The sequence below is a fragment of the Spea bombifrons genome, chromosome 3 (genome assembly GCF_027358695.1).
Source record: "Spea bombifrons isolate aSpeBom1 chromosome 3, aSpeBom1.2.pri, whole genome shotgun sequence".
Classification (NCBI taxonomy): Eukaryota; Metazoa; Chordata; class Amphibia; order Anura; family Pelobatidae; genus Spea; species Spea bombifrons.
The window spans coordinates 32198352-32226284 of NC_071089.1; the positions used below are offsets into that span (position 1 = coordinate 32198352).

Sequence of the window (27933 nt, forward strand, 5' to 3'; positions counted from 1 at the left end):
TAGTACTTCCTTTCTTTCATCCTATCAACAAAGCCCTGCCCTGTGTGTTTACACGTTGCTATGCGGTGATGTCTCCTGGAAACCCTTGTGAGTGTATCCAGCAGAACTTGTGTTAAAGGCTTTCGAACAGAGACATCCTGCAGCCAGACTCCAATTTCCCTGGGACTTCCATTTGTTCCCCCCAAGGATGAGCACCAGCAGCTTGAACCTCGATGCCGATCACTCGTCTTTACCCAGCTTCCCAAGAGCAGATGCAGCCCATGTAAGCAGACGTATTGACGCCAATAGCAATGCAGCTTTTCGCACTCACTCCCCGACTATACCTACTTTGGGAGGTGACTCTGAGGTATATTTCCAAACGTTATTTTGTCATCGCGAAACAATTGTAGTCAATTTATTATTTACATTTTACGCTTTATACACTCTTCTTTATTTTTGTTACTTATTTAATGTATTGTGACCAGTAGGTGTATACTACAAAATGTAAAATTCCCATTCCCATGTGAACTCTAGAGAGTTTAACTCCAATCTCAAATTCCAGAGACAAAGGTTGCATTGTCTAGGTTACACAGTGCAAGATCAGTTCATATTTCAAATGATTGGGTTTATTATGGATGCTGTGACATGTTAGGTTTTCCTGTAAGGACCAAAACCCTTTGGATACACCATCTGATGTGTTACTACATGTGTCTTCATGTCTTATATGGTTACATGTCTTTCATGGTTTATTAAAAAATCTTATTGTTGCAGATATGTCTATTTGGTTAACTTTTCTATTTCTAAGAAAGAATAATGCTAGATCAAGATTGATTTGGGGAAAACAAACTTCACATAAATGTCATATTATACACACTCTAGATACCTAAAATAAGGGAGAAAAGTTAATATTTTACGTTAGACATTTAAATACATAAACAGAGTTAAGAAACTACAATATGTTTATTTTAAAGGATGAGCTACGGAATTTGATGACGCTATATAAAACAATAAATAATAATAATAATGAGAAATGATAGAACAAAAGGTCATAATCTAAAACTAGAGCATCAAAGGCTTAGATGTAATATAAGGAGGCTTAACTTTACTGAGAGGGTGGTAAATAAGTGGAACAGCCTCCCAGCATAATATAATACAATCTGCAGTGAGATCGTTAGTTCAGAAGGAAAAAAAAAGGACTAAAAAGCAGGTTATAATACTGGAATTGCTTTAAACTCAAATTTTATGAATTATTCTAACCGGTCCGTTCATGTATGAAAATGTAAAATAACACTGTGTTTTGCAAAGGTACTTTAATTATTAAGGGGTTAAAAAGTTTTATTTATAAAACACTTTTAATTTACCAAACTACTAAGAAACAATTACTACTGGAAAAAAAAGTATTTCAATATAAGCAAACCATTTGTTATGGGAATATTACACTGAAACTGCAAAACATGTTAGGCCATATGGAGCTTGTCTCACTTTTTATGATAATGTAATAAAGTAAAAATAAATTTAATAAAATCTGTTTAATTCAATGTAAAGTTGTTGATGAATTTATTACAATGTATTCTTTAATACCTTTACAACCTGTTAACCTGTAGTGCAGAACCAGCTGCTTGGTTGTGTGAAAACCCATTTTGATACCTGTATGAAGGCACAATTTCTAATAAGTTGCTTATTAAAGAAGGTTCTTGGTTCTCCATAACCGGTTTGACAATTTAGTGTGGGGTCCTACAGACGATAGGGACAACCTTGCTCACTTCTAGATGACTCTCTGTCTCTTTTACCCTTTCACTGCCCACTTTCTAGCCCAAATTAAAGACCAAGCCAAGACATGGACCCTATTCCTCAACTTTTATCTTTACCCCATAATTGAAAAGTGATTGTATGCAAGTTGCCTAAAAATATGCCAAAAAAAGTTACTGAAGCCAAAAAAAGATAATAAACAAATTAACCGGTCCACAAATTGGACAAATGGTCAACTTAAACTACACAAGAATAGGTTTTACATTTTGAACAACTAAAAGGCAAGTCACAATACTTGCAGTATTGTAAATGAGCAATGAGGGTGAATATCAGCCTCTGCTAAACTAACTGTCTCTGTCTCACACACCGACTCATCAGTCTGTAACGGCTGCTACTGACAAGTTAAAATGGCAGCACCACAGTTATATATCTAATGCTTGCCCCTTCCCCTTGTAAATGATGATTGGCCAGAGTGAAAAAAGTAAGGAAACACACAGTCCCTTCCCAACTTACCTCATCAAGGAGTGCCAAAAGGGCATGTAATGGCAGCGACAGCTACACGTGGCATCAAATGGACAAATCCTGACAAAATTTCTGCACTTTTTCAATTGGTTTTCGGCAGTTTTCGTCGAAAAGTGCCCTCGTTTTTGAAGAGCTCTACAAATGCATGGAACAGGCAACTTTTGTACAAATCAGAATGCACAAGCCTATTCATTAGCTGCTAGGGGTGGGGATAGTTAAATTGCTTTAAATAACCCTTTCAGAGACATACTGACCCCATGAAGTTTCTCTTCAACCAATATAATGCATCCTCCAACAACTTGGTGCTGCTGGTGCACCCTCATAAACAACTAAGCGCCATTTTAGTGTCTACCCTCTTGGTGCTTGGATAACCCCTGGGGGATTATTGGTTGAGGAGGAATGGACCCCATCCCGTGCCTCTGCCAGACCATCCATGCACAATGGAAGGAGGAGAGGCACCAGGTGGGATCTGTTTTTCAGCAAACTGTTTGAGGAGCAATGGACCCCATACCGTGCCTCTCCATCCCATCCATCCTTTCTCTGCATTACAGGTCAAGGTGTTGTGTAATGAATACATTCTAATGAATTGATCAACAATTAAACATATAGTGTTGCACACTGGGTGGAATAAATAGGACTTTACCCAAGTTTACAGGAATGGCTTTTTCCTATTTCAGGTATGGTGCAGGCATTTCTTATTACACACAGTACTTTTTTTCTTGCATTAAAATTATTTAACAAATTTCACTTGCCGGCTTTGTACACTTTGATTTACACTTATTTTCTTTTTAAATGTAAAGGCACAAGAGCAGTTTAACCTATACAGAAGAAACATGGACATCATGGATGATTTATCTTCAACTCGGAATGCTGGAAGGTATGAACAATGTGTTTAAAGAGATAAGTGAATGATCAATTCACTAAGATGGCAGCCTACAACCCAACAAATGTACTATTGATTATGAAGGACTTAGTTTCTCCTGCGGAAGAGGCCGAGCTGGCCATGCATAATGCAAAGATAATGTTTAGTAGTGGTGTAGTAGAGGGTTAGCTATTCATAATGTAAAGGCATTTTAGCTCTTTTTGCAGGAGAAGTTTGCCGGGATTGGCCATTCATAATCTGTAGTGAAGTTGGTTATTTGAATGGCTCTTCTCTCCTACAAACTCAGTTTTGTGTATAATCCATTTAAAATGAGCGTATTAGTTGAAAATATGTATTACCTGGTAAAACACGTGTACACCAGGTACACTCCTCCTTGTTCTTTTATTCCACTACTAAGGCACCACCTGTAATGTCTTCAGCATATTTACCAGTAGATGTGAGAAAAGGGGAGGAGAGTTCAGGATGCGTGAGAGAAGAATTATGTAGGGTTTACAATACAGGGCACATCAATATCTGTATCTGCTTTGGTAAAATAGTTATATATATTTTTATGTTGTTGGAAAAAAAATATGAACATATGCATTCGGTGTCCGAAGCGAAGTCAAACATCTTAATGGAGAGATGTCAAACTCTAATGAAACATTAAAATTTTGCTTTCTTTAGGAGCAGAAGCAGAAGAGACCTATTAAAGGTGAGTACATTTGTATTTGTATTGATGTGATTTTAACAATTTGTTTAGAAATCAGATCAAATTATGTTATCATATTAGATTATTCTAATTCTAACTATAGTATATTTTTGAAGTGCCTTTATTATCTGTGAATGCTGCTAATGAGGACGCCTGTGAACTTCTCAGGGTAGACTACCCAGAGCTCTCCCTCTTCTGGTGGAGTGGCTTTGTAAAGAGGCAAGAGTAGCTGTGCTTAGGGGCAGGGCTAGCCCCAGACAGACTTAAGTGGGTGGGAAATGGGCAGAGGTAGTCAGAAAGTGGGTGGGGATTAGGTGTGGCCAAGCACCACTTCCCTGCTGTGAGAAAGATTAAGCTAACCCAGAGACCCAGGAAACCAGGGTTTCAACTGGAGGCTTCTGGTCAAACCTGAAGAGTTCCCAAGTATGCTAATGTGTGCCTGGAACAGATCTTCACAAAAGAGAGCTGTCCAGTTAGGTTCTATGTACCATTTGGTCGCCACAATGGCAGTGCTAAGACCCTAAACCTGCTGGAAAAACCAATGTGGATTATGAAAAATACATAGGCTTTATTCTTTTTTAGTTTTACCTGACATAGATCCAGAATGTTTGCCCAACCCTAGATCCAATAACAATTGCTTTTCATATTACTAATTTTTCCAGGGTCAAAATAATAAACCTTTCTAGTTAAAAATCACGTAAAAGGCTAGATAGCTTTCCTAGAGGAAAGATACCTTTTCTATGTGCTGTATTCCCTGTCTTTCACATGATGGATTCATCTTCTATTATCGTGGCTCTAATATTAATTTGTTTAAACGTGTTTTAGTATGACACTATTAGCCTTTGTATACCAGAGTAATCTGTAAAGGAAGATGACATAATTATGGCATTTGTGTACTAAAACTGGTTGCTATGAAGCTTGTGCCAGGGTTTGTTTTTGGTATCCAGCAAGCAAGTGTTTCATGCATAGGTCCTTATCGGTATATTACTCATATAGGCATCCGTCAAGCAATGTTGCCATAGCCAATTATTGCACTTTATTATAAACAAACATCAAACTCAATGTTGGGAAACTCAAGGCATTCCATTTGTTGAACTACAAATACTAGTCGTGGCTTTCAATGTCCCACCTTTCAGAAATTTAGTTTTTCACAAATACATTAACAGCATTACATTCACTTATATATATGAGTTGATTGTGTTGGATTGTCAGTATAGAGGTTGTTGGTCATTCAGATGGCGTTTAGGTTGCTGGCTTAGGAAGAAAGGTTGTACACTTTTTGAAAGGGGTGTATTTTCAGAGAGCTTTTGTAATTTGCGTACAAGGGAGAAAGTCAGACAAAACTGGGAAGGGAATTTCAGAGAAGGGGTAAAGCACGTTTGAAATCCTGAATAAGGGAGTGGGAAGAGGTAATGATGGTAGGAGAAAGATGCAGGTCATGAGAGGAACGAAGAGGGCAGTTAGGGGTCTCCTATGAATAGGAGGGTAGAGATGTAGGGGAATGCAGAGTTGTTGAAGAGCTGTGTAGGTCAGGGTAAGAAGCTGATTGGCACAGTGGAGCAACAAAGGAGGACAGATGTATATTAATAAAAAATAATTTTCTATTTTCTGAGTACTTTAAATGAAAAAAAATGTGTGGTTTCAACAAGCCTTGTCATAGGCTCTTTTCATATGTCAGTACCACTCGATCAGTGCAGGCCACAAGATGACATCTCATATGGGATAACAGCTGCTGCTTTGGCAACACTATTGCTTTAATATACAATTAAATTCTGTTATACCTTTTGCCTCATCTCAGTACCTTTGAAATTTTCAGGGTAAGCTACTTGGAGCTTTCTTTCTTTAGAAGAGTGGATTTATTAAGGGACAGGGTGAGCAACTAGTGGGTTGGGGTTAGCATTGCATAGGGATAGGGCTAGCCCCAGACTCCCTTTAGTAAGGGAGCTGTAGGTGGGGAGTGAGTGTGGTCAAACACCGGTCTCCTGCTGAGGAAAGAACAAACTGACTGGGAAGCAGGACTTCACTGAGAGACTTCAGGTCAAATTGGAAAAACTTAAAGCTACGCTCAGGGCCGGCCGAAGACTTAACGCCGCCTGGGGCGAAGTTAAAAATGCCGCCCCCCCGCAGACGCATTTTAAACTTCGCTGACGCCATTATTCTTCCCCCCCCCGGGTACTTACCTTTAAAGAGTCCTGCCGGCGAGTCTCCCTGCTCTGCCACGGTGCCGGTTTGTAATGCTGAGCGCCGGAAATTGACGCCACTTCCGGCGCTCATCATTACAAGCCGGCACCGAGACTGAACAGGGAGACTCGCCGCAGAGGAGAGAGGGGCGCCGAGCGGGTAAGCGAAAACTACTCGGCGCCCCTCTCTCTCTCCTCCGCTTCAAAACAAACAACCAAAAAAAACGCTTGGGGCGGCAAAGTGCCGCCCCTTCTAAAGTGCCGCCTGGGGCAATTGCCCCAGTCGGCTCCATTGTAGGGCCGGCCCTGGCTATGCTAATCTCTCAATATGTGAAGAATTTCTCTAATTCAATGCATTATCTGCCTAATACCGTATTTGCTCGATTATAAGACGACCCTGATTATAAGACGACCCCCCAAAATCTGAATATTAACTTAGGAAAAAAAGAAAAAGCCTGAATATAAGACGACCCTAAAGGAAAAAAGTTTTACCAGTAAATGTTAATTCATGTAAACTATTTTTTTTAATAAAAGCTATGATTGAGAAAAATATTTTTTTTTTGTTTTTATTTCTTGTATTTTCCAACCTGTCCCCCAGTTACGCACATCTGCCCCCAGGCTTGCCACACCAATATGGCACTGTGGCCCATGATATGCCTTTTAACCCTCTATATGCCACTGTGCCCCATGGTATGCCTTTTGACCCCCTATGTGCCACTCTGCCTCCAGAAATGCCTTATACCCCTATATCCCATTCTGGCATTTAGGGGGTTAAAATGCATATTATGGGGCAGAGTGGCATATAGGGAGGTATAAGGCATTCCAGGAGGCAGAGTGGCATTAAGGGAGTTAAAAGGCATTATATAGAGCACTCTGCCTCCTGAAATGCCTTATACCCCTATATGCCACTCTGGCATTTAGGGGGTTAAAAGGCATATTATGGGGCAGAGTGGCATATAGGGAGGTATAAGGCATTTCAGGAGGCAGAGTGCACTATTAAATGCCCCCTTAACGCCACTCTGCCTCCTGAAATGCCTTATACCTCCCTATATGCCACTCTGCCCCATAATATGCCTTTTAACCCCCTAAGTGCCAGAGTGGCATATAGGGGTGTAAGGCATTCCAGAAATGCCCTACCTACACACACACACACACACACACACACACACACACACACACACTTACTTACTTACTTACCGGTGCTTCCAATTTCCTGCTGTATTGCCGGGGCAGCGGGTTGACGTCTCATTCCGCGGCAGCCGGAAGGAGGTGGAGTTGGCAGCGGGGGTTTGTATGCGTCCGTCGCAAATACCTTCCCCGGCTGTCAGAGATCAGGAACTCTGGAACTCTGATGTCTGACAGTCGGGGAAGGTATTTGCGACGGACGCATACAAACCCCCGCTGCCAACTTCACCTCCGGAAGCACCGGTAAGTGGGGGGGCGACGACAGGAGGATCCAGGTCCCCTGCAGCGGTGCGGGGGATCTGGATCTTAGTCTCCTAATCAGACCTCTATTTGAGGTCTGATTAGAAGACGACCCCGATTATAAGACGAGGGGTATTTTTCAGAGCATTTGCTCTGAAAAAAACCTCGTCTTATAATCGAGCAAATACGGTAAGTAACACACAAAAATATCATAATATTGTCTTCCACATTTATTTCATTAGTACTTAAACAGCAGTCCTGCAAAAGCATTTATATATCTGAAAATATGAATGAATGAAAATATTTCTTTCTACCCTATTTCTATTATATTAATAGGTGGATAGGAGTTTACGTTGGAAGCATTACTTATATGTCAGTCAGTAAAATTCTGCAGTTTATCCACCGCATGTAATTGCATTGTATTGTACTCATTTTTCCAGAGCGCCTATGACCCTCTACTTCTGGATATTCCTGTCACTCGAGAGCAAGTAAATCACTACCGAACAATTGCAGAAAATGCTCATAGTGAACTGGCAGCCCTGCAAGTGAAATTTGAGACTGCACAGTCAGAGGTGAGTTGTATATTGGTATCTGACTAGTGTATGTACCTGTCATTAAAAGAACTTTCAAAAATGTTTTGAGAATAGTAGCTTTTTCAGTACATAAACTCTTACATCTCACTCTTTTCCCACAAGGGTCACCAAAAATTCCCTATAATAAACATACCTTTACTTGTAGAGTTAGAGGCAAATACAGATGATGCCATATGACACAAAGGCACTGCGACCATAATAGGGAACTTTCATGCTCCAGTTACCCAGAGCCCACTCTCTTTGGAGGGACTGATGACACTTGTAGGTGGGGCTAATGACATTTGTGGGCAGGACTGGTACTGTTTGTAGGGTAGCACTGATGACATTTATGGGCAGGGCTTGTCACAAATTCTTTAACTTTCTATGGTGGTGAGTGTGTGGGGGGGGGTTCCTAGATGCCACTCCCATATCATAAAGATTATTACCTGGAGAACCGGAGTATGACTGTGAGCCCTCTGCCATCTTCTACACCAACAACTGGGAAAGCAATCCATTCTTACAGCCATAGCTCACAGTACATACTCATCGTGCTGACGCACATGGTGTAAACTTAATAAACAAAAATATATAGCCACATTAGCCCAAGAGAAAATAAAGATTTTGTTAAATTTAACACCTCTTATTGGTCTGACATAGGTGCTTTTGTAACCTCAAAAGCCTCTGATGTCCCAAAAGCGTAAGTATCTTTTTTATGTTGGTAACAACTTCAACAGTTTCAGTTTCCACTGTTGTATTGTTCTTACTAAAAAATTATACATTTTTGTCCCACTTATACTTCATGAATTATACTATGACTTTGCAAAAAAATCTATATTAATTGACTAAAGCATGTGATAAAAAATAAAGCAGAGCCATAAGACTATATGGAAAAGTTTGAAAAAATATATCGATCCCTCGCTTCTCCATTTACTCCAAGGAGCCAGCCTTCAGACAACAAAAGGAAACTTATTACCGTATTTGCTCGATTATAAGACGAGGTTTTTTTCAGAGCAAATGCTGACTCAAAGTCTGACTATGAGACGACTAAGATCCAGATCCCCCGCAGCTGCAGGGGATCTGGATCCTCCTGTCTCAACCCCCCGCCCCACTTACCAGTACTTCAGAGTCCCCGGTGTGCAGCTGGGGCAGCATGTAGATGTCTACGCGATTCGCGTAGACAACTTCCGCTGCAGCCGGAAGGAGGTGTGGATAGCAGCGGGGGTTGTCTGCGTGCATCGCACAGACATTCCCCGGCTGTCAAAGATCAGAGTTCCCCGCACCGGTGCGGCACGGGGAACTCTGATCTCTGACAGCCGGGGAATGTCTGCGCGATGCACGCAGACAACCCCCACTGCTAGCCACGCCTCCTTCCGGCTGCAGCGTGAGTCTACACGCTGCCCCAGCTACATGACAGGAGACTCAGAAGTACCGGTAAGTGGGGCGGGGGGGTGTTAAATGGGTGGGCATAAGGCATTTCTGGAGGCAGGGTGCTCTGTGAAATGCCTTTTAACCCCCTTAAGGGCACTCTGCCTCCAGAAATGCCTTTTTAACCCACTATACGCCCTTCTGCCTCCTGAAATACCTTAAACCTCCCTATATGCCACTCTTCCCCATAATATGCCTTTTAACCCTCTAAGTGCCAGAGTGGCATATAGGGTTAAAAGGCATATCATGGGGCACAGTGGCATATAGGGTTAAAAGGCATATCACGGGGCACAGTGGCATTTAGAGGGTTAAAAGGCATATCATGGGGCACAGTGGCATATAGGGGGTATAAGGCATTTCTGGGGAAGATGTGCATAACTGGGGGGCAGGTTGGAAAATAGAAGGAAATAAAACCAAAATATTTTTCTCAATCATAGCTTTTATTAAAAATTTTTTTAAATGAATTAACATTTACTGGTAAAACTTTTTTCCTATAGGGTCGTCTTATATTCAGGCTTTTTCTTTTTTTCCTAAATTAATATTAAGATTTGGGGGGTCGTCTTATAATCAGGCAAATACGGTAATATTATTTCTGATGCCCATAAAGCTAAAAGGCCTTGCTTAATTATTTGATGTGACACAGAAAAGGTGTCATTGGGGCTTTCTGTGAGAGGCTTGGTCACATTGGTTAGTCTACACTCCACCAGAATGTGGAATACTGTAGAGGCTGCCATATGACAGGTTGCATATTTGGTGGGCTTTTCAGAAAGTTCAGGGTAAGTTGTGTAAAATCTTTAATATAATCACATAAGCAAACTTCATTCAGAGAAGGAGAAAATAAAAAACCCTAGAAGATTGTTCAGTTCATATTATTTTCTCCAAAGTTGTTCGATCTCAGGAGCAGGCTGTCCTCCAGAGACGTTTCCCTTCAGGAGCTAAAGTCTGAAGTAGAAAATTACAAGGAAAACAATGCAAGACAGGCCTCAATAATTACCTCTCTACGAGGCAGGATGCAGGAATCAGAAGAACAATCAGGGTTGCTTGCCACTTCCAAGACAAGAGCAGATTTGGCCATGCAGGCAACTCTGCAGGAGAATCAAGACCTCAAGGAAAAAATCCAAGATTTGGAATCTAGGATAAAGTAAGTGGATGGTGTTTTTCGTCAAACGTGTTAGTTCAATTTACAAAAGGAATATCTAAAAAACATTAAGCTGGCAAAGATTTCCTTAATGAGTAACAGACCGATAATTCAACTGTAGAGAACTGATATGGGAAAGTATTTTTTAAGTGGCCCCAAAATTGTTTCCGCTTTTGCAGCCTTGTTTACCAGTTCTGCTAGTGTAGGTTGCTGGTGACTGAACACCAAAAGGAGCAGCTTTTGTAAAATATTTTTGATCCCTGAACAAAGAACTATATTCATCAATTGGTTGCAGATGGACCAAGTTTAATGATAACATATAGTGCACAGTTCACTGATACAGAATGAAATGCATCAATTGGGGGAGACCTAATTAGAACAATTCTGTTTATTATTGCTTTATGTCAATTATTATGTAGGACTTATCTGACTCAGTGGGAGGATAGCAAGAGCCAAGTATCACGGTACAGTAGAAGCCATGGACATTTTTTGGCCGAACTCTCTGCTTGTCTGGATTTTGACATTAAAGGAAAAGATGACTCAGAAGAACTGCTGATTTCAAAGGTACTAACGTGAAAGCATAACTTAGTTGTGATGTGTTTGGTGGGTATGTACATAGCTGGGTTGTATCTGGAGGGTAAGACTCTATGGCTGGGCTGTATCTAGAGGGAATGACTATGGTTGGGCTGCATTTGGGGGGCATGCCTTTATGTTTGGACTGTATCTGGCGGGCATAGTTCTATGGCTTTGCTGTGTCTGGAAGCATGGATCACTGCCTATGCTGTGTGAATAGGGCATTAACAGGCCACCTATTAAGAACTGTTAGTGTACTTGGTTGAACATTTCATAGAGCCAAGAGCTTATCAACTAAATACCCTAAAAGTATCTTGCAAATGATCCAAACAAATGTTCTTGTGTAGAAGGAATGACCTGCATTTTGGACTAGGAGTTCATAGGTGGGGTATTACTAATTCTATTATTGTACTATCCCTAAAATAAGTGTCTCAAATGACCCTTGGGATATAAATATTTAGCACTTAGCGGGACATTTCCCCACGGGTACCAGGCCAGTTATACTTGAAATCAGATCAGATTTCACAGTTAGGTATTATGTTCTGGTGGTGTCTTCCAGAAAACAGATGAGAAAAAGATTCAGAGGGTCTATCCAGACCCTGCGTTGATCTCTGATGACCTCCCTGCTGTCTGATCTCTGGTACAAAATAAAAAATGCAGGCTTATATAGCCATGGTTTTTGATCACTGTGTGATCATCTGCAGTGGGATTCAAAGTGAGGAGATGGATACAGACTTTTTTCCTCTTTATTTATTTTTTTTTATATTTAAAAAATAAAATAAAAAATACAATAACATTTTAGTATAAACAAATCATTGTATGGACCCCAGTGATATCTGTAAACACCTCAAAAGAATCTCCAGTCAAAAAATGTGTGTATGTATACTGAAGATGAATACTTTGAATTAAACAAGCATATGATAAAAATGGCAATCTCTGCTCGGTAGGGTGTTAAAAACCCTTGTTATGAAAGTGATAATTATAACATTGACATAGCCAGGCCCAGACTGGGACAAAAAATAGGCCCGGGCATTTAAGACTGAGCAGCCCATTTTTATTTATTTATTGTTAAAGCCCACCCTTCATGTACCATCTGCATTTCCCCAAATCACTTAAGCATTCATGATAGACACAAACACTTACTCACTCATTCACACAAATCATTAACACGTACTCATTAATACAGTCTCACAAATCATTCAAGCAATTAATCCACACATGAATTCATTAATTGTCATACGCATTCACACACTTCATCCACACATTTACTCATTCATTCTTGTACGCATTCACACTACCCCCTCTCCTCATCCCCTTCTTATCTGCCCCTTCTAACTATGTTCACCCTTATTACTATGTACCCCCTTCCCAATTTCTCAATATGTACCCCCTCTCACTATCTATCCCCTCTACCTCTTTCTATCTTACCCCTCTCCCCCCTCTCACTGCACCCCCCTCCCTTAAGTAAGCAGCAACTGCGACCGGGTCCGCCACTCTAGGGGGCCGGGCAGCCCCCACCAGGGCCGGCCTTAGGGGTGCGCAGCCGCACAGGGCTTAAATTAAAACATCGGGGTTTTTTTTTTAACTTTATTTAACATCCTCCATGTTAAATAAAGTTAAACAAACTTTATTTAACATGAAGGATGTTAAATAAAGTAAACAAAAAAAAAACCCGATGTTTTAATTTAAGCCCTGTGCGGCCGCACACCCCTAAGGCCGGCCCTGGTTGGGGCTGCCCGGCCCCCTAGAGTGGCGGACCCGGTTGCAGTTGCTGCTTACTTAAGGGAGGGGGGTCCTGACTGAGCCTATTTTAAGGTAGGGGCCTGGAGCTGCAGCTCCATCAGCCCCTATGTCAATCCGGCCCTGGGCCGCCCGGCCCACCAGGAAAATGCCCGGTGTGCCCGATGGCCAGTCCGGGCTTGGACATAACCAATACATACTTGCAAAAAAGGAAAAGGGGAAGATTCACATGTTGAATACTGCATAAATGTTGTTATGTTTTGGGGAATGATTTATGATCTAATGATGTCTATTTATTTACTGTAGGTTGTAGGACTTTGTAAAGATAATGCTGAATTAAAAGGCCGTGTGGCAACTCTGGAGGAAACTAATAATGTCCATGATGCAGAATCCAGAGCCAGCAGAGAAACTATCATGAGGCTTGTTAAAGAAGTTAGCAGAGAACAAAAAAAAGTTTCATCGCTTACTCAGCAAATGGATGTTCTTCACAAGGTTCGTAGAGCAGATCCCCTCCGTGTTTTGGCAAATGTTAAATATTGTTCATGCATCTAATTTTATTATAAAGGGCGGGAGGTTGAAACTACACATGCCGCAACTGATAGCAACAGGAGCTACTGCGCTTTGTAATTACATTTTGTCCCATCTTAAAGCTGAACGTAGTCCCTAGTAACAAGATTGTATTCAGTAACCCTTTCACGTTCCCATTTCCTAGAAGCCTGGATAATCTAATTTCATTTTACGGAACTTTGTATTTCAGGATCTCGAAAGTGCCACAGATGCCAAACACAGTCTTGAGAGGGAAATAAAATTACTGCAAGACAGGTTAAATGCTTCCCAAAGGGCTTTTGAAGCCAGCAAACAAGAGCTAAACCAGGCTAAGAAAAGTTCAGCTGAGCTCGATATAACGTTGAAAAGCAGAGCTGGGGAAGCCAAGGCAGCTCACAGTCTGTTTGAGTCGTTCAAAGAAGAAGTTGCAGCAGTCCTGAGTCGAGAATCAACAACTGTGAAACCAAAGAAAGAGGCCATTTTGGAAAAGCTGCAAGACTTGGTAAACAGAATAGAAAGCAAAAACATGGTACGTTGATGCATCATGTCTCACTAAACTATGCTTAGTTTTGCTAACCATAATCTAGGTTGCCCTATGTCGGTGTAAATTTAAGGAAATAAGCAGAATTGCTTCATGATTTTATAATAGACTTCAGAAAATGTCTTCTCTCCCCTTTTTAGATCCTATCCAAAGCTTCCAAAATCTTATAACTCACACTACACTTGTTCAGGAATCTCTACAATCTCTTTAACCTCTCGCCCTCCCGATCTAATCCTTTCCTGCTGTTTCTTTGTCTCCATTATAGTTTGTCCACTTGGCTTTCTGTCCTTTTCTGTTACCCAAGTGTTTACCCTTTAGATGTAATTTATATCTGGTTGCAGCACTTACACTATAGGGAATTTTATATAGTTTCATTTTTTATGTCAAAGTTAGATGACATATAGAACCTTGTTGAAAGCCTAATAAATTGCTATTGGTCAGCTTCTGGCTACAGAACCCAGACCCCCTCCAAAATACACCCTCAGGATTATGTACAGGAAAATGCCTATATTTACAAGCATATCTTGTTCTAATTACGTGTTGATCTGAGAATAAACCGTAGGTATATTTCAGGCACACAATAAAATATATTCTATGATAAAAAAATGCATGTTTTATTTTCTATCACTGCAGGCTGCATTTACCTTTACATCCAGTAGATGGCAATCCAGTTTGCAAAACAGTTAATAGGCTGTTTCATTTTTATTCGTCTTTTGCACCACAAATATTTGAAAACAAAATCTGAAGAAATCTGAAACATAAAAGTAAAATTTTCAGCTATAAAACTATTACTTGTAGACTCCCATGAAGTAAACCCATAGTAACGGCCAACACATTTATTGTGCTCCCACTGCCATTTGCAAAAGTGTGCCATAGATTTGTTATGTCTTATCTATAGCATTCTACACTATCCAGCTTAAAGGTGTGTATATACTGGTTACACACCCACCAACATGGGTGGTTGAATGATGACACCATTGGGGCAAGACCTTCAACCTGCCTTACATTTCCAGCCACCGCACTAAGAAATGAACCAGAATATCACATCATATTGTGGTGACCATGTTTGAGCTGCAGCTTGTTTCAATGTTACTGTGCATTAACAGTGCTGTCAGACTCCAGCTGCAGTGTTTAATGATTTTATTAACAGATCTTCTTAAAACATACTGTATAAACTTCAACTCCAACTTCTACTCAGTGCACATGTGTCTCATCCCCTTAACTACATCCTGGTTAACTGCAGTGCAACACATATTAAACTTCCCCCCTGGAACCAAACCCTCTCTTTGGTTCCATACATATTGATACATCTTTTCCCTTTTGGGAAAGTTGATCTCTTTATAGTTCCATTCCAGAAGGAATATGAATTCCTCTCTTCTGGTGGTGCTGAGCATTAGTCTACATAATCATTTAGATATGTTGGTTTTCGGATAGATCTCCCACTTTTAGTTTGGTTGTTTCTAGATTCCTGTGGTTGTTCAGGCATGGTTCTGTTGTCACCCTGTAGCACATCTGTGTCTGATATCTCAATGTTTGTTTCTTCTCGAACTTCTGCTGGGCTATTTTCCAATGACGGCAGATTTGTATTCTCGAAGTGAGATTCTTCTTGGGTTCTTTGAGGCATGTAGCGTCCAGTACCTCTTAGATGCCTCCTATTTCTTCTCAGAACTTGTCCTGACTCCGTCACCACTTCATATGACCTGATTCCTACAGGAGCTCGTAGGCATGCTTTACGCCACTCTTTTCCTTGGTTTGTTGGAGGCTGTACCCACACATGTTCACCAACATTTAGAGGCTGCAGGTCTTTGGCTCCCCTGTTGTATTGAGCAGCTTGCAATGCACGCTGATTCCTGCATAGGTTTTGGTGCCGTCCATTCATCACATGATCCTGTCGTAATAGACTCCCTCTCATCGGGAGTAATGATTTGGTTCTTCGACCCATCAGTCTTTGCGCAGGACTACACTCCAGGCCTTGTGTTGGCGTGTTTCGATGATCTAACAATGCTAGGTAAGGATCGTTTCCGGATGACATAGCCTTTTGCAATAGTCTCTTGGCTGTCTTTACTGCAGACTCCACTTTCCCATTGCTCTGAGGATATCCTGGTGACGAGGTAACATGTTCAAAATCCCAATCTTTACTGAAGTCTTTAAACTCTGTTGCTATAAACTGGGGTCCATTATCGGAACATACAGTATCTGGGATTCCATATCTGGCAAAATGGGCCTTCAATTTTCGTATTACTGTAGTAGATCTTGTATCATGCAGATGGTCTATCTCCCAGAAGTTAGAGTCATAATCCACTGATATTAAATATTCCTTTCCATTAAATGTGAACAAATCAATGCCAAGCTTTTCCCACGGTCTAGTTGGGATCTCATGAGGAATTAATGTCTCTTTCTGTTGTCTAGTATCAAATGATCGACATATGTCACATTGGTCAATATATTCTTTCAACTGTGCATTCATTCCTGGCCAGTAAACACTCTCCCTGGCTCTCCGTAGACATCCTTCCACACCAAAATGTGAAGAATGTATCCGAGACATAATATCCGCTCGAAGATCTGATGGAATAACTACTCGCTCACCTTTGAATAGAATACCATCCTGCACACTCAGTTCATCACGTATGTGGTAAAATGGCAATGCTTCCAGGGGTACCTGCTCCTTTGCATGAGGCCATCCCCTTAAAACAATTTGCTTCACTGCTTGTAAAGACCTGTCTTTATCCGTGCTTTGTTGTATAGCGACCAGTCTCCTGTTTGAGATGGGTAGATATTGGAGCATGTTTATAGTTTCAATCTGGTGCTCCACAGAGCCCTCCATGGAACCTTCTTTTAGATAAGCTCTACTCAATGTGTCTGCCACTACCAGAGACTTCCCCGGGCAGTATCTAATACAAGCATCATACATCTGAAGCCGTAACATCATACGCTGAAGACGTCTGGGTGCTTTAAGTAAGGGTTTCTTCATAATGCTTTCAAGGGGCTTATGGTCCGATTGTACAGCTACTGTCTGCCCAAATGTGAATTGGTGGAATTTTTCCATTCCAAAGAGGATTGCTAACAGCTCCTTCTCTATCTGTGCATAACCTTGCTCTGTCTCCGTCATTGCTCTGCTTGCAAAAGCTATTGGTTGTTTACCTTGCATAAGCACTGCTCCCAGACCTTTCTCTGATGCATCACATTGGAGTTCTAATGGTTCATCTGGGTTATAAAACTTAAGTACAGGTGCACTGCTGATTTTTGATTTAATCTGCTGAAATGCCTCTTCCTGCACATCAGTCCACTCCCATACTGCATTCTTTTGGGTTAGTTGTCGCAGTGGTTCAGCAGCACCAGAAATGTTCTCACAAAACCTTGAGAGATAGTTTACCATCCCTAAAAATCTCTGTACTCCTTTAACATCCAAAGGTCTGGGCATTTCAGTAATGGCTTTTACCTTGTTTGGGTCTGCTCGAAGTCCCTTGGCTGACAACAAGTGTCCAATATACGGCACTTCAGGTTTTCTTAACTGGAATTTTTCTGGATTTAGTTTGATGTGTTTTTCTCTACAACGTTCTAGCAAGTTCTTCAACTTTTTATCATGATCATGAATGGCTTCGGCCTCGGTATCTCCTTCTCCTACAATCAGAATATCATCTGCAATTATCCGGATACCTGGTAGCCCTTCCAATGCATGATTTAGTTTTCGCTGGAACACTTCTGGGGCGGGGCTGATACCCATAGGCATTCGAATCCAGCGGTAACGGCCAAAAGGGGTAGAAAAAGTGGTCAAATAGCTAGATTCTTCCTCTAATTCAATATGCCAAAATCCACTCTTTACATCGTACACTGAAAAAATCTTTGCTCTTGCTAGATCTGGTAGTATGTCATCAATTGTTGGCAAAGGATAATGGCTTCGTTTCAAAGCCTTGTTCAGAGGCTTAGGGTCAATGCAAATTCTTAACTTCCCTGATGGTTTTTTCACCACTACCATACTACTAATCCAGTCTGTGCTTCTCTCTACAGGGGTAATAATACCCTGATTCTCTAAACAGGTAAGTTCCTCTCTAAGGGGTTTAAGTAACGACAAAGGAACCTTTCTTTTTGGAAGTCTAACAGGCTGTACAAGATCATCCACTTCCAATTTCAGTTTTCCTTCTAGACAGCCCACTCCTTGAAAAATATCTGCATACTCTTTATTGATGGCTGGCCAACCCCACCCAGCGGCATGTGGTAGGTCACCATCTTGTTCCACATTCAGGATATTTTGGTGCTGCACCGAGATCAGTCCCATTGCCTGTATAGCTCTACTTCCCAGTATAGGGTGACACACATCCGTGTCAATTACGACAAACTCGGCCTGATACAATTTCTGATTGCATGGGTTTCTTATTTTGAGTTTACATAACCCTACTGGTTTCAGTGTGCTCTTATTGTACATCCGTAGCAACTTATCACATGGTACTATTTTGGATTTGTCTTTTACCAACCTTTCTGGTATGACATTACAGTCTGCTCCACAGTCCATTTGGAATCTAACAGCCTCCTGGTTGATTAGCATAGTAGCAAATAAAGCTGATGGAAATCTGCTTACTGTTTTCTTCAATGCACAAATCTGAAAAGCTGGTTCCAAAGTCAGACCTAGAATGTCTTCATATTGCTCTGAGTCTTCTGACTCCTTATAAACAGCTTGTACTGCTGGCTTTCTGTGTTGTGTATTGGTACGGCACTGGTTAATAAAATGATTGGCTTTACCGCACCCTCTACATTGTTGTCCAAATGCTGGGCATTTCTCTTTCAGTCTCTCATGACGCTTCCCACAATATATACACTGTATCATCTTGTCTGGAGTCATTGACATTCTGCTGTGACCCTTCCTAAGGGTGTACCTTGTTTCCATCCCGTGGACTGACACGGCACTGGCACTGGAACCCTCTAGGAGCTGCACCCTTGCTTTAGACAGCTCAGCAGCTCTACCTATTTGTACACATTTTTCCAGTGTTAAATCCACTTCTCTCAGTAGGCATTCTCTGAGTTTAGAGTCCCTTGTGCCACATACAATCCTGTCCCTTATTAATGAGTCTCTGATATTACCAAAGTTGCAAGTAGCTGCCAGTGTACGCAGCTCTGTGGCATATGCATCTATTCCTTCCTCTTCCCTCTGATTCCGTGAAAAAAAAATGATATCTTTCCACAGTCTCATTTTGCTTTGGTTCACAATAATCATCAAATACTTTCATTAGCTGTGCTAGTGAGGGAGCTGCCACTCCAGGGAGAAGGGTGTCTTTAACCTCTCTGCCTTTGTCCCCAAGTAAGTACAGGAACAGTTTTACCTTCAGCTCCTCTGGTTTGCCAGTCATGGTGAGGTCTGTGTATAGGAGAATTTCTTCTTTCCATTTCCTCCATGCCTGAGACAGATTCCTTGCCTGAAAATCCAGCAAACCTGGTGGTTTTAGACCTTCCATATCTGCTCTTAGTATAGTGCTCAAATATCTGCTGCCACCATGTTTCAATGTTACTGTGCATTAACAGTGCTGTCAGACTCCAGCTGCAGTGTTTAATGATTTTATTAACAGATCTTCTTAAAACATACTGTATAAACTTCAACTCCAACTTCTACTCAGTGCACATGTGTCTCATCCCCTTAACTACATCCTGGTTAACTGCAGTGCAACACATATTAAACTTCCCCCCTGGAACCAAACCCTCTCTTTGGTTCCATACATATTGATACACAGCTGAGCCCTGTGCTAAAAATCGATTTTACAGCTCAGCAAGGCATCTGGAGAGATCTCCCTAACCAGCCCATGACCCTCACTGTCCACAAAAGAGTGATGGTGATGCATCTTAGCAAGACAATGCCCCAAAAATGCCCTGCTTGAAAATGGAAATTGTTACCTGGAGTGCCTGAGTCACGTCTTATTAAACTACATATGGACGACTGAATTGTTGTGCGTGGGCATGCTGCTCATCTCAAGCCTTTGTGCCCCAAAAATCCATCCCTCTTCATCTGTAAAACGGATGGTTGAAGCCTTGCCTTGGGTCTGGTTGAAGATAAACCTTTGACCTTGTTGTACAGAAAATATAATGCAGGATAAATACATGGTTTAAAATTTTGTTTCGTGTTCCATCCTTTTAACATTGTATTATTCTTTTAGCAATCTGAGCCTAATCCAGTTTGGATAGACAAAGGGAAAGGTGGATCAAATGAGAGTAATTTTAAGGATTACTGAATCTGGCTTTGAGAATGGTAGTCATATTTCTTCTAAACAAATGTGGTGTAATGAAAATCTGTTTAACAACAAAAATGTTTATTTTTATCTAACAGATGGTAGCTCAGCTAGAATCGAAAGTTTGCAAACTGCATGAACAACTGCAGAATCAGGCTGATCTCCACCAGGAAGCATTGCACAGGGCAAAGAAAGCTGAGCAGCATCTGGAAGATCTCAGAGGTCGCCTCAAATTAGCCGAAGGGGAGCTGGTATCAGGGGATGTTATGAGGGACACTCTAAGTTCTGACAAGCAGAAGGTAAGCCCATTTAACATAGAAAGTTACTCGTTATAAGAAATATTTTTTATGAGATTAATTGGAACTCAGACTTTTATCAAGTAGACTTACAAAAAATGGTCCCACTTTGTCACGGTAAAAGCTTTTAACAGTACCCTACATTTGTAATTCCACCTATTTTGGAAAATACATCTCACTTGCATCATCATCACCACTGGAAGGATGTCCCTTTAAATCATGTAATGTATAACATAACACAAAAAGATCATGACAGAAGCAATCCTAACAGAGTAGTGAATAAACCAGGGTACATGTAAGAGAACATGGGAGTCAATAAGGTTCCAAGTCATGTCAACAAGGCAATAATTGTCATAATTAGATAGTTACTGTACAAGCATACAGTATGTTAAACAGGTATTTTTTTAATATAGAACTGTCTGTTACATTTTTGCTCTTTTCATAATATTTTGAGGTAATTTTACTTTTGTACTTCTTTTTCTTTGTGTAGTACATGAAGTTCTTGGAGCTACTGTCTGATAAGATGAAGGTAGAAAGAGTAATGGCTGACGTGGGTTTTGACATGCGTCTTGATGCAATTCTTGCCCGAGCTAATCAGCTAGTTAAGTTGGAATCGGACACTGTCATTGAGAACAAGACTCTGGCTCATGGTTTGCAGAGGAAGGTAAGTAAAGATTTGCAGATAGTTGGGATAGTTTAGGTAATAGCCTGCTAAACAACCACCCTCAATCTCAATTTTACTTTTTTCATATTTATTTCAAAAGTTTTGTGGCAGAAGCATAAGATCTATTGATTTAAAGAACAAATGAGAAGGGTTATTGTGATGCCAGCAAGGCCTGCCAATCCTTCACCCTACTTTGTTCAAGCTCTGTCCCTTTTCCAGTACTTTCCCTGTTTTGCCCTTCACATTGGAACACCATTAAAGACCTACTAAAAAAATATGTGGGTGATACATCCTGAATGGGTGCTCCTAGTGGCATCTCGAATGTAAGTCAAGCCCTGGTAATGTTGTCTGTCTGGCTCATATTTGGGATGCTTGTCAATTTTATTTAATACCAGTTACAAGTTAAATATTGTGTTTTGTATTGATATTTCAAAACGAAATAGTTAAAAGCTCAGAAGGAACAAATCGACAGCAAAGAAATTCATATGGAACTTTTGAGGAAAAAGATTGCCCAGTTGGAGGAAGAGAAACAAGTACGAACAGCTCTTGCTGTGGAGAGAGATGAGGCAAACATGACAGTCAGGCGACTACAAAAGAAGGTGGAGAGACTACAGAAGGAGCTGAATACAGCTCTGGGATCCAATACTGAACTTAAAGCACGATTGTCTGACACTAACGAGCTAAAGGCAAGTACTGACTAGATGCTCTGTAGTGTAAGATAGAAGACAACGGAAGACTATTTGATTGTTCAACTAAAAACCAGTAGTGGTTGCTGTGATCAGACTAGTGCCCCAAAAGGACCCTCATGATGCTAGATCTATCTTACCTTTCTTCAATGAACAACTAACAGGTATTTTTGTAGATGTACTTGGGTATCAAGCACATGATAATATAACTGTGATTATCTTTAATAAAAGTTTTTTGAACATTCTAAAGAAGTAGAGCAACATTCATAGAGTAAAATACAATGTCATCAGTGACATATTTAGGCCTAGAGTGGCAGGTCAGTCTCTCTGTCAGAAACTTGGGGTCAGATTGCCCTTTGGGTGAACAGGCCCTCCCGGTGTGCTGCTGCTCAATGCTCTGGTTACAAGGAGGATCTCTGATCTCCCCAACCGGTTCATTTACACTATAGAGGACCGTGCCAAGTCAACACAGCCTTTAGAGCATGAAGTGAAAGGACATGAGATATAAGATGTAATTTAAAGACATTTTCCTTTACTAAGTGAGTTGTTGATAAGTAGAGCATGAAACTATCGAGACCAATTACTCATCAGGAAAAATAGGCAGACTAGATAAGCTGAATGTTTCTTATTTGCCTTAAAATTCTGTGTTTCTATATTCCACTCAGCAGTGGAAATGGCAGGGGAGATGGGGCGGATGGGAACATGAGGTACTGCCCTGGGTCAGGCCTAGGGCAGCACCCAAGTTAAATATATCACTAATTCTCATATAAGCTTTTAAAACATCCAGAGTTGCTTCACATACTTATGCACACTTATGCACAGTGCATCTTACTCTATGAACATTGCTCAAGTGAAATGTATCTAAAACTTCATTGGATTATCTTCTGTGGAAACCAATATACAGTATCCATTTCTGGTATACCAAATACAAAAAGAAGAAGGTAGGCCTCAGGCAGTATCCTCACTTTATTTCAGTTCTATAAACCAATAAGAACACTAGAGGTCAGTCTGGTTTAAGTCTAAGAATCATTTCTGTTTGGTTTGCATATTTAAAAAAATATTTTACTGATATAATTTATTCTATTATGTGGGTGTACAGCTTGAAATGATGTGTCTTTATTCACTGCAGACATCCATTTTAAATTTAAGATGTTCAGTTTCAGATTATGTCAACTTTTTACACATGACTACAACATGCAGTGGTAATCAAGTCAGGATCAATAAAATACTTCTCAATGATTTTGAGAAGATATAAGTATATAAGATTGTCTTTGAGTTAAAGTTATATTCTATGTCCAACTATGAGGGCTTCTTTTTAAATAATTATTTATGTTTTTTTTGCCAGATTAAAACACTTGAGCAACATAAAACCATAGAAGAGCTGAGCAAATCTTTGGATCACATAGAAAAACTTAAAGGCAAGACTCAGAAGAAGTTGATCTCTCTTAAATCAGAACTAGATTTCACCGAGCAAGAGGCTAAAGAAGAAAAGGAGAGAGCTGGAAATATGTTTGAGGTTGTCACCAGTGAACTGAAAACCCTTAAGAAAACATTAGAAGAGGTTTCTAAGAGAGAAAAGCAGGTAATGTAATGCAGTTTAAAGTCAAGTAATCTGTTTTCTACCAATTTACAGCTTTTGGGACGTTTCTAGGCAGTTAATGGAATCAGGTTCTCAAATTGCCAGACATATCAAACATTAACTACCAGCACTGTAGGTTCATCTCTGATTTTGGCAGCACGGGGATAAAAAACCAGTCCAAACACTTAGTTATCGTTGTAAACTTTGCTCTCTTTTGTTTTAAAAAAACTGTTCAGGTCCAAAATATTCACACACACACCTAAGCAGTTTTGATTGTTTTGTTATTGGGGTAGGGGGGAACATAATGATGATATTGAAGTCCTGCATAAAGACTCTCAGGAATTGATGAGTGGTCTTCCAGATGTGTTGACCTACTGGATGAGGACCTCTACATGCTCTTTAAACGTGATAATTTAACTTTAAATGGAAACATCATATTTCCGGCCTGGGAACAATATGTTTCTTCTGCCACTCACTGTCAAAAGTCAGTTCATATGTTTCATTTACATATTGTTGATGTAATCAGTTGCTTCAAGGATTAGGGGTAAGACATGAGTGGTGTGGGTGGCATGTAATATGGCTCTCTGTTGGTCTCTGTTGCCTGGGCAACCATCTAAACAGGTGCAGCGTTGAGGACCACAGACAATCCTAGAGAAAAGATGAGACTATGGTGTATGTAAGAAGAAGTAGTTCAAATAAATAAACAGAATGTACCAGGTTGCAATGAATGGTATAGTTCAATGAGTTCTGCCTGGAAGATGTACAAGACAGGACAAGAGATAAACTGTATTTTTAGAGAAGTAGAAAATTACCCTTTGGATTCAAGTCATTATACTGTCAGACAAGTTGAATTGTTCACCAAAACATAATTTTTTATATATTTAGTGAAAAAATATTGCAAATTTTGTGCACATATTAAGTTACCAAAAGGCATTCATAGGTATATTTTATATTAGATTTGTAGTTACTTTTCCTAAAACTCCAATTTCTTTACTCTTACGTTTATTTAACACTCATTTTTGCATGGGTTCTTAGAGCATCTTGGCTTAATGATTGTGTTGATTAGGGTACAGTGTGATGGGGTGGACAATTCATTGATTGGATAAATTACTGTGCACAAACATCAGGAGTTCCAGGCAAATGTGCATCAAGAATTATTAGATACCAGCTTGGGTTTATTAATAGTAGCAATACATTCACATCAGAGCAGAGGGAGTCCGTTGTCACAAAAAACATGTTCCACAAAAAACATGTACTTCCTATTATGCTGGGCAAATGCAGTTTAGTAGAACTTTTAGTCTATAATCTGAAGGTTTATTTAAATAAAAAGGAACATTTTCGTTTCTATGTGAACAGCATCAGTGGCTGCCTTTATGTCACGTGCCAAGTGTTTCTACCAAAAATTCTGAAAAAGTCAGATTTTTATTTGATTTAAGAATTATTTCAGTGGACGTTTTGGGCATTCAACAATACCTCAGAAAAATGTTACTACTGCTGTATATAGTTAGAAAAATATTAAATTCAACATAGTAGATAGAAGAGTATCTTTATTTCATAGGGTACATACCATATTTTATTATTTTACCTCCTGAATAAATTGGAACAGGTCCCTTTTCCCTGGCTCCCTGACTGGGATACACAAGATTCCTAGAATGTCTGATACATGTCCTCACTGTAGACTATCATTTATCCTTACCCTGGTCTACAATAGATCCTAGTAACTAAAACCGGTGCACTTTGTGCCTTCTGGGAAGGCCCGATCATGATCACTCAGAATATACACCTTTTATATCAGAGCTGCACTTCAAATTACAATAAACAAGCTCAACTGGGTGGCTGGGCTACATAAGTTTAAGACAGAATAACAGAATTAATGCTAAATTCTGAAGCCCAGTACATGATTAAAGCTGGGTCTTCTCTGGATCCTGGAATTAGATGTACTATTCCCTTAAACAAGATGTCATGACAGCATGTAATCGCTCACCAAGAAAAAAAGGTTCTAAACGGCTTCCCTCATCAGAGAATGTCATTCTTCTTGTGGTAGGCACAGTCAAAAAGTAGCAAATATCTTGTTGCAGATGAAGGTTATTTCCTCTTTGTGGTTAAAACACTAAAGGGTTGCTTGTGAGGCAGAGCATTTCTAACTAAACATACACACTTTACAAGGAACACACTGATGGACTTCAGGTGGAAGGGCAAAATGCATAGTTAAAGATCTGAGAATAAATTTTAGACATCTCATCAAAGTAACTGTGCACTATGTAGGGTAAGCCACCATCCTGTAGAAACTTACTGGGATTGGCAATTTATAATATATTTTGCATAGAGAGAGATGAGTATTTGTGCTATTAACATCATGCTTACAGTTTTTTGAGCATTTAACAAAATACAAAGTGAGAGAAATCATAATCAGATATTTAGTGTGACCACCCTTCAAAGCAACAGCAGTTCTTTTAGGTACACTTCTACAAAGTCAGGGATTTGTAGGCAAATAGTTACGTGTATGATTAAAGTCAATTATACCAAACAGGTGCTTATTACTAGACTTGTGCATTCCACCCCAGCCATTATAAACTTACACCTTTTAGTTTGGTGATACTTCATGGTTCTGTGCAGTGGAATCCACAAACAGGGGTCTACCTTGAAGCCATTAATGACACATAGAGGATGCAGCAGCTCTGTCCAACCAAGGACACACATGAAAATTGTTCTACTCGTTTTTACATGATAAACTTGCTCGCTTTTTCAAAGTAGACTTGTTACGCAACACTTTTCTTTTGTGTTTGTTAGCATTAGACCAAGGCCCCACACAACTAATTGAATAGACTTCCCACTAAATGACTGTATTATATGCTATCTGCATGGCTTGGTAGAACAATGAAAAGTAAAGCATTCTCACGTGAGTTTTAACTAATCCTTTCCTTTTGGTTACAGCTGGTAGACTTCCGCGAAGTGGTGTCTCGCATGCTTGGCTTGAATGTCAACGTCCTTGCACTTCCAGACTATGAAATAATAAAACGGCTTGAAGGACTGATCCACACCCACCGCCACCATGTAGTCTCATGTGCCTAAACACTTAAAGGTGTAAAAGGATTAAGAATTATAATATACCAACAGTTGGAAAAGACCGCTACAACTGGCCTATTCATTTTCTTAGCAATGTTATGTGCCATTTGTGTAGAATTTGTTTTTTAAATAATTTTCTTTTAATTGAGCCAAATTACTAGAATATTGTTACTTTATATTAAAAATCATAATGCAGTATAATAAAGTGCCTTATTTTCACTGCTTTCCACAAAACAGCATTCTTAAACTGTTCTATTAAAGCTACCAAGGCTTCGGTTGGCCCGAAGACATAGGGGAAGTTTCTTACGAATAGTTTCCTGTTTATTTATTTCCTGTTTTCCTGACTTATTGTAAGTCAGCCTCAATTTACAAAGTATTGTCTCTTTTGTCTTCATTTTGGCTAATGTGCAAAATTTGTATTATGGTGTGATTTACAAACAGTAGAAAAAATAGACTGCGGAAAATTGCCATTTTGTGTTTTTTCCCCCCCACGTAGATCTCCTATACTGTGTTTCCTGACATGTTCATACTAAATCTACCTCATCTAAATTCAACTAGAAAAACAAGGCGGCTGCTTCCTGCAGATTTATTTTGGATAAATATTCATATTTATACAGGAAAAAACTGCAGTGGCAGAGATTATATAAATTTAAATGTAATTAAATTCATTTTAAAATTTCATTCTTTTTAATAAAGTTTTAAAAAAAGTGAATAATTTTTTCAACGGTTTTTACATTCAAATTAATTGTGGGGTACTAAAATTTTGTGTGATCAAATACCTATGGTACCGCTACAGGATTACAATAGAAAAGGCAGGTGAATGTGTGGAATGAAATTGTCTTAAGTGTCCTGCCTCAAGAGAATTTACGTCTGATACACTCAAAGGTAACAAATAATGTTTCCCCGAATGCATTTATATTACATTTCAATAAAATATAATTCATGGCTTTTTTTATTATTGATGCATAGTTCCTTATAACGAACCCAATGGAAATACTTGACATATGCACTATGCCCACTTGCAGCGCTGCGATTTCTTGTATTTTTGCAATTTGAGTAAACACAAAATTACATTTTTAAGTGATCACTTCATTTATTAAAGATAAAGAGTTAATCAAAACTTTTATCACCCATGGGAATAAGTAGCCCCCCCCAATAACTGTCAGCAATAACTCCAATCGAATGTTTGCTATAACTGTCTATGATGAGACTTATCTTTCTCCACAAATCTGTCCTGAAAGAACATGCCTTGAGATGGCAAAGTGCCATTTTACACAAGAAATATAAATGGTGCTTAACTACTTCTAAACAATTTAGGTCATTGTTTTGTTTTTAGGTATAGGAATTACCCATACAAGCAAACAGGGATTCTCTTTCTTTTTTCTCCAAAATTCAAGTTGATATACACTTTAAGATCAATGTTATCAAACAAACAGTACTAGTTTATCCTAGCCTGTTCGGATCAATGC

General features: G+C 39.8%; 1 protein-coding gene across 2 annotated transcripts; it reads left to right on the top strand.

The window, feature by feature from the left end:
- Positions 1-128: 128 nt before the first annotated feature.
- On the top strand, positions 129-26812 carry CCDC170 (coiled-coil domain containing 170). Of its 2 annotated transcripts, none has more exons than XM_053461379.1 (13): positions 129-346; positions 3051-3127; positions 3797-3824; positions 7867-7998; positions 10308-10564; positions 10981-11125; positions 13181-13366; positions 13632-13949; positions 20272-20472; positions 20960-21133; positions 21577-21819; positions 23165-23401; positions 26333-26812. In XM_053461379.1, the coding sequence occupies exons 1-13, from the start codon at positions 188-190 to the stop codon at positions 26468-26470; spliced, it is 2295 nt and encodes a 764-aa protein (XP_053317354.1). In that variant the 5' UTR covers positions 129-187; the 3' UTR covers positions 26471-26812. The 2 variants fall into 2 exon arrangements, with proteins under 2 accessions (XP_053317354.1, XP_053317355.1); XM_053461380.1 differs by having other exon boundaries at positions 150-262.
- The last annotated feature ends 1121 nt before the right edge of the window (positions 26813-27933 follow it).

Bases quoted from the DNA above. Each gene is read 5' to 3' on its own strand.
- CCDC170 (XM_053461379.1), top strand. From the start codon at position 188: ATGAGCACCAGCAGCTTGAACCTCGATGCCGATCACTCGTCTTTACCC. The intron at 13,950-20,271 runs GTACGTTGATGC...TTTATCTAACAG, and splicing joins GAATAGAAAGCAAAAACATG to ATGGTAGCTCAGCTAGAATC. The intron at 21,134-21,576 runs GTAAGTAAAGAT...AAAACGAAATAG, and splicing joins CTCATGGTTTGCAGAGGAAG to TTAAAAGCTCAGAAGGAACA.